General features: G+C 58.3%; 4 protein-coding genes across 4 annotated transcripts; 2 read left to right on the top strand and 2 right to left on the bottom strand.

Annotated features, from left to right (window-relative positions):
* Nucleotides 1-268: 268 nt before the first annotated feature.
* Nucleotides 269-1,226, bottom strand: BXZ73DRAFT_51401 (ER-to-golgi vesicle protein transport Sft2; the record flags this gene model as incomplete). Its single annotated transcript, XM_048020624.1, has 5 exons — nt 269-421; nt 479-596; nt 656-682; nt 753-863; nt 1,006-1,226. The coding sequence occupies 5 exons, from the start codon at nt 1,224-1,226 to the stop codon at nt 269-271; spliced, it is 630 nt and encodes a 209-aa protein (XP_047875006.1).
* Nucleotides 1,227-1,484: 258 nt separating this feature from the next.
* On the top strand, nt 1,485-3,679 carry BXZ73DRAFT_51386 (MT-A70-domain-containing protein; the record flags this gene model as incomplete). The annotated part of the gene is made up of 6 exons (XM_048020620.1): nt 1,485-1,879; nt 1,944-2,289; nt 2,346-2,457; nt 2,516-2,824; nt 2,877-3,194; nt 3,387-3,679. The coding sequence occupies 6 exons, from the start codon at nt 1,485-1,487 to the stop codon at nt 3,677-3,679; spliced, it is 1,773 nt and encodes a 590-aa protein (XP_047875005.1).
* A 194-nt stretch (nt 3,680-3,873) lies between these two features.
* BXZ73DRAFT_51388 (glutathione S-transferase C-terminal-like protein) lies at nt 3,874-4,741 on the bottom strand (the record flags this gene model as incomplete). Its single annotated transcript, XM_048020622.1, has 4 exons — nt 3,874-3,949; nt 4,009-4,284; nt 4,337-4,621; nt 4,683-4,741. The coding sequence occupies 4 exons, from the start codon at nt 4,739-4,741 to the stop codon at nt 3,874-3,876; spliced, it is 696 nt and encodes a 231-aa protein (XP_047875004.1).
* Nucleotides 4,742-6,566: 1,825 nt separating this feature from the next.
* BXZ73DRAFT_91588 (P-loop containing nucleoside triphosphate hydrolase protein) lies at nt 6,567-9,801 on the top strand (the record flags this gene model as incomplete). Its single annotated transcript, XM_048026030.1, has 15 exons — nt 6,567-6,653; nt 6,729-6,767; nt 6,822-7,040; nt 7,090-7,180; nt 7,236-7,558; nt 7,610-7,925; nt 7,983-8,005; nt 8,057-8,282; nt 8,335-8,379; nt 8,431-8,547; nt 8,668-8,942; nt 9,001-9,342; nt 9,397-9,518; nt 9,578-9,658; nt 9,723-9,801. 15 exons carry the CDS (start codon nt 6,567-6,569, stop codon nt 9,799-9,801), a joined length of 2,385 nt encoding a protein of 794 aa, XP_047875003.1.
* Between the last annotated feature and the right edge of the window lie 939 nt (nt 9,802-10,740).

Genomic DNA, 10,740 nt, shown 5'->3' with positions numbered 1-10,740 from the left:
ACAAGTCCTCAAGTGTACTAAATACCTACGATCCGTAATGGACAGATCACTGCCCAACCAACTATGCGTCCGTCCGTAACAGTGAGACTCGCAGCGCGGCGTCGGCGTGTGAAGCTCGCTCGTCGATTCAGCCTCGTCTTCTCCTTGGCGTGCGGTTCGCCAGCCACACGCGTCTCAGTCCAGCGGGCGATAGAAAAAGGCGCGAAATGAGCGATAAAGGTATCGAAAGCAATCAGCAGTACAGTACAAAGCGCGGTGCGTACGACGGTCAGATCGGGAGAAGACTGCCGGCGCCGCGGAGGGCCATCTGGCCGCCGAAGCGGAGGGTCTGGATGCCGCCGGGGAAGTACGCGAGCACGTACGAGACGAGCGCGATGACCTGGACGATCGCGCCGAGGAGCGAGCCGAGGTAGGAGTGCGCCTGCGTGCGGGGTGAGGCTCGGGGACGAGAGCGGACTGGGGGGGACGCGCGACGCACCCCGAGGGAGAAGTAGAGGGTAAGGGCGAGCGAGGCGATGTACGCGATGGAGAACGGCAGTCGCTCCTTGGACAAGAGGTGCTTGAGGTGGTTTAATGGCCCGATGAGCACCGAGAACCTGGCCGCGCGTGCGCCGCTCAGCGTGCTGACGTCAACGAGGTACGCGAGACGGCTTACCCGAACATCACGAGAAGGCTCCCCAGACTGTTGCGCGGGACCCAAGGGAGCGCGGTGAGCGCGCGAGCGGGGGAGGTGGGGTCCATGGAGCACGCACCTGAAGGCGAGAGCGAATTTTGCGGGGCGGAGGGCGATGAAGGGGACGGTCAAGAACGCGACGAAGAAGCATACGGCCGCCCCGATTAAGCACGCCCCAAAGCCCAGTAGCCTGTCCAGCGTCCCGCCATCCGTGCAGACAACAATGTTGGGCGTGTGAGGTGACGCAGGGAAATTAAACGTGCCCAGCGGTCAGCCTTGTCCAACGTGGGGGCGCTCCAATAGTGAAGAGCCCTGGGTGACAGTGGACGCACCTCTCCCATCTCGACAGCGCGAAATACGCCTCCTCCTCGTTAGACCGCTCCTCAGAACGTAGGGGTATGTAGCCGTTTCCAATCGCATTGTAGAAGCGCGAGAAGGGATTCGCGCCTCCCTGGGTGCCCTGGAGGTTCTGGGCTTGCCGCGAGTCGTCCGTGGTGCCGCGCGCCCAGCGAAACTGCGAGAGGCTGTCGCGGAAAGACTGTTCTGACGACATCGTGTAGGAAAGTGGGGTGGAGGGTGGAGAAGCGAGAGAGAGAGGTGAAGGGAAGGGAGGAACTAGTGCCAGAGGCTGGAAGGAGGGAGAGCGCAGCGGACTGCGACGCTGGAATGCCGCGGGCCGCGTCGAAGCCCAAGAATGGCAACCGAAGCGCTGGCCACGGCAACCTCGCGGGGTGTCGGCCCGCTTCTCCTCCTCCCTCCTCCTGTTCCATTCACTGCCGACCGTCTGGGGACTCAGAACGCTCAGCACAGGATGAGCGTAACAACGACGGAATGTCTCTCTTCCGCCAACGACCTTCTGGCTGCGCATAGCGCCCTCGTCTCCCGTATACGCCAAACCCAACAGACATACCGACGTCACCTGAAAGCTCTCCCTTCCCCACCAACGGAGCTCCTCAAGCTCCCCACCATCCCATCACCCCCACGATCACCATCTCCGTCACCACCCTCGTCTCCCCTAATCTCGTCTCCGACAAGGCCCCAACGACCGGATCTGCCGCCTGCGAAACGCGCGCGCGTTGCGCGGTACCACAACTATGTCCCGGAAGAGGAGACAATCCGGAACGACTACTCTCAAAGATATGTTGACGGCGGGGAGTGGCCACAGAACTGGGTGCTGGGTGCAGATCCGGAGCATCGTTTTGAAGAGTGAGTGTCTGGTTCACGCGTTCACGGAGGTGTAGACGCGTCCTCAACGGTGCTCGCGTGATAGGTACCCCAAGCAGCAGAGATTACTCGCTTTGAAAAAGGCGCAGGTCGCTGCTCATACCATCCCGCCGACATTCCTCCCCTACTCCCAGCTGTCGTCGCTGCAAGGCGCCAAGTTCGACGTCATCCTCATCGACCCCCCGTTCTCGTCGTCGTTCTCGTGGGACACTCTACAAGACCTCCCAATACCTGCCCTCTCTGCAGACCCTTCTTTCGTGTTGATGTGGGTGGGCAGCGGGTCGGGAGAAGGGTTGGAGCGCGGACGCGAAGTCATGGCCAAGTGGGGCTTCCGGAGGTGCGAGGACATCGTCTGGGTGAAGACGAATAAGACAAGTAACGAGGGACCTGGGGTTCGTCCGTCCTCTGTTCACAATTTCGCCCCGTCTGACCGCATGTATGCGCATAGATGGATCCACCCACGACTTCGCTTCTCACACGGACGAAGCAACACTGTCTCATGGGCATCCGTGGTACCGTTCGGCGATCCACAGACAGCTGGTTTGTCCACTGCAACGTCGGTACGTTTCTCAGCCTGCTTTACGCTTATCCTAGAGCTTCCTTTCATGACGTCTCCAGACACCGACGTCCTCATCTGGGAAGGCGACCCGTCCGACCCAACCCTCAAGCCCCCAGAGATGTACACGCTCATCGAGAACTTTTGCCTCGGCCTCCGCCGCCTCGAGATCTTTGGCCGCGCGCGAACCGCCCGCCGCGGCTGGGTCACCGCGCTCTCTGAGGGTGAGGAAGACCGGATCGAGGAGGGCATGTCCCTCGGCGACGACGACGGCGCGCAGGACGGCGCGATGCGCTGGGACAAGGACCGCTGGGAAGCGCGCATCAAGGAGCTCGTCGAGGGCCCCAAGCTCGTCGTGCCCATCACCCCCGGTGCGCTCCCTCTTCCCGCCCCCCTCCGCACATCGCTGACGCGCGCACGCAGACATCGACGCCCTCCGGCCAAAGTCCCCCGTGCGCGGCGGGTCCGCGAACCAGAGCTCGGGCATGAACCCGCCCATGGGCGGCGGCTCGCCTATGCAGGCCGCCGCGAACATGGGCCCGTCCGGCCCGCGTGGGGGCATGGGCCCGCGAGGGGGCGGGATGATGGGTCCCCCGATGGTGCCCATGAACGGCATGGCGGTCGGGCACGGGCCGGACATGGGTATGGGCGGGATGGGCCCCGGCATGATGGGCTGGGGTCCGGACATGGGCATGCACGGGCTCGGGATCACCGTCGGCGGGATGAACATGCCCACGATGGGTGGAATAAATGGCATGGGCGGGATGAACGTCGGGGGGATGGGCGGGATGGGCGGAATGGGTGGGATGAACACGATGGGGATGAGGATGGGAGGGATGGGCGGCGGGATGGGCGGACAGCAGGGGATGGGTGGACAGCAAGGGATGGGCGGAGGCGGGCGATTCGGACACGGACACGGGGCTACGCAGGGAGGCTTCGACGGGGGGATGGGGATGGGCTTCATGGGCGGCGGGGAGAACCAGTTCATGGACGGGAGTGGGGGAGGAATGTGGGACGGGAGCATGGGGGAGGGCATGATGCCCATGAACGGTATGAACGGGATGAACGGGATGAACGGGATGAACGGTGGGATGGGGAGCCAGCTGGGCTCGATCCGCATGGGCATGAACAGCGCGATGGGCCCGAACATGATGCACGGGATGGGCATGGGACAGGGCATGGGACAGTGGAATGGAGACGCTTTCGACGGCGGATACAACGGATGAGACGGACTCGAGGACGCATTGTCGATTGGATGCGCCACCACGCTGTATACGCTTTGCTTTGCTCATGTATTGCTATTCTTGTACGCCGGGCGGACTCCACAGGCACATACACTAGGTTTCAACAGTTGCTCGCATGCGGACTGGTTGAGCAAATAGTCGTGGTACACAGCTACACTACGGTCAATAAAGACCCTTCAGGTTGCCTTTGCCGCCTCCCTATCAGCGACCAGCTTCTTGGCCGTCGGCAACGCCTTCATCTTCTCATGCCACCTGCGCACCCAACTCGTCAGAAATGTAAGCTTCACTTGTGAACACAAATCAAGACTCACGCATGTACCGCCGGGAACTGCTTCTCAAAGTCGACCTCACCGTCGGGGTGGCCTTCTAACACATTTAACGCCAACATCGCGTCGTTCCAGTGGAAGAACGCAAGGTCTGCTGCGGTCATCCGCCCCGCGACGAGCCAGCCGCCCGGGCTTTGGGCGAGCACCCCGTCGAGCACGCCCCACACGCGCACGATCTCGCGCTGGTAGCGCGCAATCGCGGTAGGGAGCTTCTCTCCGGGATGATTGCGCAGGAAGTGGAACGCCTGGCCAAAGTACGGGCTGTGTAGCGGGGTTTCAGATAGGCGAAGGAAGAGGAGACAGGTAGACCCACCCTTGGCCCGAAGCCTGGAAGAAGAGCCACTTGATGAGGTCGTACTTGTCCGTCTCAGCGGTCACGGAGAGCTTGTGCGCGGGGTCGTACTTGTTGATCAGGTAGAGGATGATCGCGTCCGACTCCCAGAGGACGTAGTCGCCGTTGTGGTGGTCGATGAGGGTCGGGATGCGCCCGTTGGGGTTGAAGCGCGTGTGGTCCGGGCTCTTCTGCTCGTTCTTGGCGAGGTCGAGGTAGATGGGGTGGTAGGCGAGCCCGAGCTCCTCGAGCACGAAGGCGACTTTCCTGTGGGGACGTGGAGTCAACCAAGCGTTCGTGAACGTGATACGACTGCACGTGTACGTACCATCCATTGGGGCCTCCGCCAGCGTGGGAGTAGAGAGTGAACTGCTTTCCGTGAGACATCGGGGGCAAGTATGAGAGGATGTGGGGAGGGAGCTCAACTGAACATGCTTTATACTCTAGCAGTACGCAGTACGTTCGGGGACCGATCGGCCTCTGACCAAGCTGCCACGCATAGAGGTCGACTATGGTGAGTCAGATAATTTCTGGAATATCGGAATGACTCTTCTCTGGCAAACCTTGGGGGCTGGGGCTTCAATGCGAACGCCCGGCACTCGGCGCTCCGCTGTTCATCGAGGGAACAAGGATTCGTCTGGGATGGCGCGATAACCAGGCAAGGTGCCCTGCACTGCCATGATGCGACGCCGGGCTTCCCACTCAATTGCAACTTGACCGACGCAAGGCCAATCTGGGGAGCGACCTTGCAACCCGCGGTCCCAACGTTGACGCCGCCACTGGTCAGATGTCAGCATGTTCATGGCGGTTAATGTCGATTCTCGAAGCTTGACACGTACGCAATTGCTTGGTCAGGATTCTGTGCAGATCCTTAGTAATGCTGTACCATCAACTATTTCAATCCTTCTGAGAGCGATTTGTGTGTTGGAGGCAAGTTGGAGGCCATCGGAGCATCGTGGACCCCAACGGAAGCGAAGCGCCACGTGTTGATCGGCCACTCAGCCCAGACGGGCGGAGCAAGTTGCCGGCCGGACAGACGCCCAGAAGTCACTCTCTCCCTAACCACTACCATGCCTCCGGGCCCCAAGAAGGGCTCCGCCTACGCCAAGCGTGCGTACATGCGCGTACGAAAGCTGCAGGTGCTTAAGTTTGTTTCAGGTAATAACGCTGCCACTGTGGCGCCTTTAGGTAAGCACCAGTCAGCCGAACAATACCTTGTTGGATTCCTGACCACCCTTCAGAGGCCGACTCGGATTCAGATTTCAACCCAGGTGCATACGAGCCGGAACCAGCCAATAACAAGAGGTCGAGGAAGCCGGGCGCATCTGGTGAGCCCCCTTCAAAGAGGCGTCGCAAGGATATCCTTCACGACATAGGTCGTTCGAGTTCTGCCCATCGTAGGCGACAGAGTAAGTTCGACATAACGTCCATTTTATGCGTGCTAAAAACAGGAAGGCTCTGAGGAAGACTCGAGAGAAGCGGTACCGCTCCAGCGGAATCTGCTCGCTCAGTACTTCGGTGAGGATGTCGCTGACTATCGGATGCTTTAGGGGCGCTTAGTCTTGCATTTCAGGGGATCTCGGCATAATGCCGCCTGAAGAGAGCGAACCAGAAGCGGATGATGAAGTTGAGGAAGAGGAAGAGGAAGAGGAAGAGGACGAAGAGCGTAGTGATGATGACGCTGCTCCACCAGCGCGTCGGCAACCGCCGGTGGCTACTGAGCCCGTCATTATGGCGAATACAAAGACACCGACGCCACTAGAAGAGTCGGAAACTGGTGCGATTTGTTATTGACGTGGCAAATGCCGTTTTTGACATCCCATAGAATACGAGTCCGACGAGCGCTTACAGGCAGCTACAGCCATTCTACCGACCGAGCAGACTTCCCCTCCAAGCCGGCCACAAGCCGACCCGGAGGATTCAATCACCGAACCCGAACCAGAAGAGGAGGATTGGATAGATCCATCAACGCCTTCGCACTTCAACATACCCAAGACAGGTGGGTCATCTCCACTTTACCCGTTCTGCTGTTCTTTCTGATGGATTTCGTCAAGTCACTCGTTCTACGCCACGCAAACCGCCACCAAAGAAGTCCACCAAAGCCCCGCTAAGTTATGACACGGGATCGGACACGGAGCCTGAGTCTGATAGCTCAGAAGATGATGAGGTAATTAGTCAACTTGATCCGTACAACTCGGGCTAAAGTGTATGGATGCAGTTCTCGCAGCCGCGCCCTCAATTTCCTCTAAAAGAGGGGCAGGAGGTCCTAGGCCCATTGCTTCTCGACAGTCAGCACAAAGTACCTAGGCGCATCAACACGTTCTTACGTGAGTACCAGCGAGAAGGCATTCGATTCTTTTGGGACAGGTACCAGGAAGGCAGGGGTGGGCTTCTAGGTGACGACATGGGACTAGTGCGCGCATCTCATCTAGTCCTTTGCAGAGTGCTGATACCTTCTCCCCCACAGGGTAAAACGATTCAGGTCATCGCCTTCCTCTCTGCAATTATGAAGAAGCAGGGCACCGTCTACGATCTCTCTCGGCGTCGACAGCACGTTTCTAATCTACAAGATAAGCCAGACTGGAAGAAGCATCGTCGCCTTCCCAAGGCAAACGCGAAGTGGCCTACATGTCTAATTATATCACCGAGCAGCGTCGTGGGCAACTGGGAGCGCGAGTTCGAAACCGTATGAGCGTTGCTTCTCGACCCTGTGTTTCCCGCTGACTCTGCTACAGTGGGGATATTTCGAGGCGGGAATGTACATTGGTATTCCCTCGTCTCGCGCTGACATCTTGAACGAATTCAAGCTAGGCCGCCTTGACGTCTGTGAGTTTTCCAACATTTAAGCGCTCCTCGAATGTGCTTTAATTTCATCTCTCAGTGGTCACGTCGTTCGACGTGGCTCGCATGGATATCGAGCTTCTCGACGACCTCCCTTGGTCCGTGATCTTTATCGACGAGGTGCACCGAGTCAAGAACCCCACTTCCAAGCTCGCCGAGGCGTTCAGCAAGTTCAAATGCTCTTGTAGGTTTGGGCTGAGCGGTACCGTCATTCAGAACGGCTACGAAGAACTCTGGACCGTGCTCAACTGGACAAACCCTGGAGCCGCGGGGTCACGGAAGCAATGGAAGAGCTTCGTCGAGCATCCATTGCGCGTGGGCCAGAGTCGTTCTGCGACGGACGACCAGCACATCAGAGCAGCTGTACGTTATCTCTGCAAACTTCGGGTTCGATACACTGATTGCCTGCTTCAGCTTGTTGCGAAGACGTTGACGGAGAAGATTCTCCCGCAGCTCTTTCTGAGGCGTACCAAGGACATCATCAAGAACCAGCTCCCCACAAAGACAGATCAAGTCGTTTTCTGTCCTCTGACTTCGAAGCAACTCGAAGTGTACAAGAGGATCATCAATCTACCGCAGGTGTTGAGCCTTGTCTGCGGCGATCGCGCGTGCGAGTGCGGTTCCAAGAAGGCCAGAAAGAAATGCTGCCATCCTGTTCATCCGGGCGACCTGTTCAAGTACATGTCTACACTCATCAAGATTTCCAACCATCTCGTGCTGATCTTGCCAGGTTTTTCTTCTCTGTCTTCCATACCTTGACCTATCTCTAACCATGAGCTTATGATAGCGCCTACGGATACCACGGATCAGGTGAGGCTCCTCATCCAATCATCACTTGACGGGCGTTCTGACGTGACTTAGATCGCACGAAATCGAGAGCTTTCCAAGACGGCTTTCCCATCAGAAGTCATCCCTAAGTACGGCCCCGCGATGCTGCGTCCAGAGTATTGTGGGAAGTGGCAGGTCCTTGACATGCTCCTGAAGGAGTGGAGACAAGATGTGTCGAACGAGATGTCGAACAAGGTCCTGATCTTCACCAAGTCCGTCAAGCTTTTGGAAATGCTTGCTTATCACCTCGAAGCACAATGTGCGTTGCGAGGACTATTTCAGGTGGTCATGTACTCATGGATCGTCATCAGCGTACGGCTTCGTAAAGCTGGATGGGTCAACGAAGCAGTCGGATCGTAAGCAGAACTCGTAAATCCATGTGCTTCGTGGCTAACAAGATTATTCAGGTATGCCGATGATCGACCGTTTCCAGCAAGACCCAAAAATCTTCATCTTCCTCATCTCGACCATGGCTGGTGGGACAGGTCTGAACCTCACCGCGGCAAACAAAGTTGTTATCTTTGGTGAGTTCGTTTACGCTCGCACTCACGGAACTCGCTCACCTCAATCGTTCTTAGATCCCAATTGGAGTGAGTTTCGAACCACTTTGCCCCCCCTCTCTTTCGGCTGACCATCACGACCAGACCCGGCGCACGACCTGCAAGCCATGGACCGCGCATATCGCTTCGGGCAAACGCGCGACGTCGCCGTCTACCGCCTGCTCGGCGCGGGCTCGATCGAGGAGCTCATCTACGCCCGGCAGGTGTACAAGCAGCAGCAGATGCAGGTCGGCTACAACGCCAGCCTCCAGACGCGCTACTTCGAGGGCGTCCAGGGCGACAAGAGCAAGCAGGGAGAGCTCTTCGGGATCAAGAACATCTTCAAGCTCCACGAGCGCACGCTCGCAACCAAGCTCGCGGTGCGTCCCTCAGTCATCGCGCTCCTGTCCACGCACGCTGACGCTCGGATGCAAACAGATCGAGTCCGCGAACGTCAGCGACCTCGACTGGGCCTTCGCCTACATGGGCGCGCACGGCGGCGCCGGAGCCGGGGCAACGGCGAAGCGCGCGAAGGCGAAGAAGCCCGCGGGCGTCCAATGGGTGTACGAGGAGGAGGCGAAAACCGGGCGCGAGTACGACGACCTGCGCGGGCTCGGCGCGCTCCTATTTGACGACTCTGCGCCCGACGCGGCGGGGGCGCACGAGCCGGACGACATCGAGCGGACGCTGGGGGCGCTCGGGGTGCAGTACACGCACCGGAACGACGACCTGATCGCGGAGAACGCGATCGAGGGCGAGCGGATGCGCAAGCTCATCGAGGTGAGCGCCCTCCGCGCGTTTTTTGGCGGAATGTTGGACTGACTGAGGATGCAGGACCACAAGAAGAAGCTGAAGCAGCAGAAGCAGCAGAAACTCAAGGGGAAGAACCCGCCGCCGCCGTCGGTGTGGCCGCCCGTTCGCAAGCACCACAAGAAGCCGCCGACACCCGAGGAGCTGTCAGTCGTTGTTTTGTGTCTTTCTGTTGATCATGCTGATATCGAGCTACTCTGTGTAGCTTGCGCATCCGTCAGACGGCGCTCATCAAGCAAGGGATGCTGCCAAGCCCGGAGGACATCCCGAAATTTGCTGAAGAGTTGTAAGTACTAGGAGGCTCTCATCCTCGAAAGATTGCTCTGACACAAGTGCGCATGCTATTTCAGCAAGAAGAAAACGCAGGAGGAGCAAATCGCGCTACTGAAACAACTAGACGACTATGCGAAAGAGCACAATCTCAAATAGAGCGCGTGCATATGACCGGAACCTGGATCGTCGTTTTGAACATGTTTATCAGTACTTATGCTGTGTATAAAGCGCTCTGTGCTCGGATATACTGGTCTCTGTACATGTGGTTGAGGTTGGAGATGAGTTCAAAAGACATTGGCACCACTTATGAATTATGAACGCAGAGCGCGGAAGCGAAAATAGACGACTGCGCGCCTAGGCTCGGACCGAGCACCGACAACCTAGACCTGCCCTGAATCTCACACAACTTCGCACGGTTGGGGGATATAAACGCGACGGGCGCCATCGTCGGCTTGCTTCGTGCGGCGTCACGGCCATCCTTTTCCCCATGTTGCTCATGACTGCCCTCCCCCACGCGGTTGTTCGAGTGTCAGGCCGTGTCCAGATCAACCGGACGTCTCAGCGCCCGAGTGTCCTCTCCGCCCTTCTTTCGCGTGGAGAGGACGGGACGGTGGTTCTGTACAATTCCTTCCTTTGGATGCAAGTACAAGTACAAGTGTCATTACGTCTATCGCAGCAATACAATGCGTTCCACACCAGTTGTTCTGGAACGAGAGGTGCAAACGCCGGGTCACCGAGGCTTGAAGCAAAGTCATGGCTGCGCAGACTCAGTCAGTGAGAAATTTTCTGTGGCATTCCGAGGCTCAAAGAACGGACTGCTGACGACAGCTTGGCCCGGTACGCAGCACATGGTGTGACCTAAAGTGGTTTTTGAGTGTTGTCTGAAGGGAGAGCGCTGATCTAGACCCTTGTCGATGCGCTGGACATTATGGCGAGGCGTGGCCGGCCGGCTCCTGCGTTAGCTTCCCAGTCTGTCAGAGCTGCGAAGCTCTCACTGGCTGCGGCCCACTCTGTGATTGGCTGTTGCGGCTACCGGTGACTCGCCGCACTAACAACCATGGCCAGAACGTCATAGACAAGGGGCAGTGATCCGCA

Source organism: Epithele typhae, assembly GCF_022376455.1.
Source record: "Epithele typhae strain CBS 203.58 chromosome Unknown BXZ73scaffold_48, whole genome shotgun sequence".
NCBI lineage: Eukaryota > Fungi > Basidiomycota > Agaricomycetes > Polyporales > Epitheliaceae > Epithele > Epithele typhae.
The sequence above is the reverse complement of the archived record's forward strand: the minus strand, read 5'-3'. Positions and strand labels throughout refer to the sequence as shown.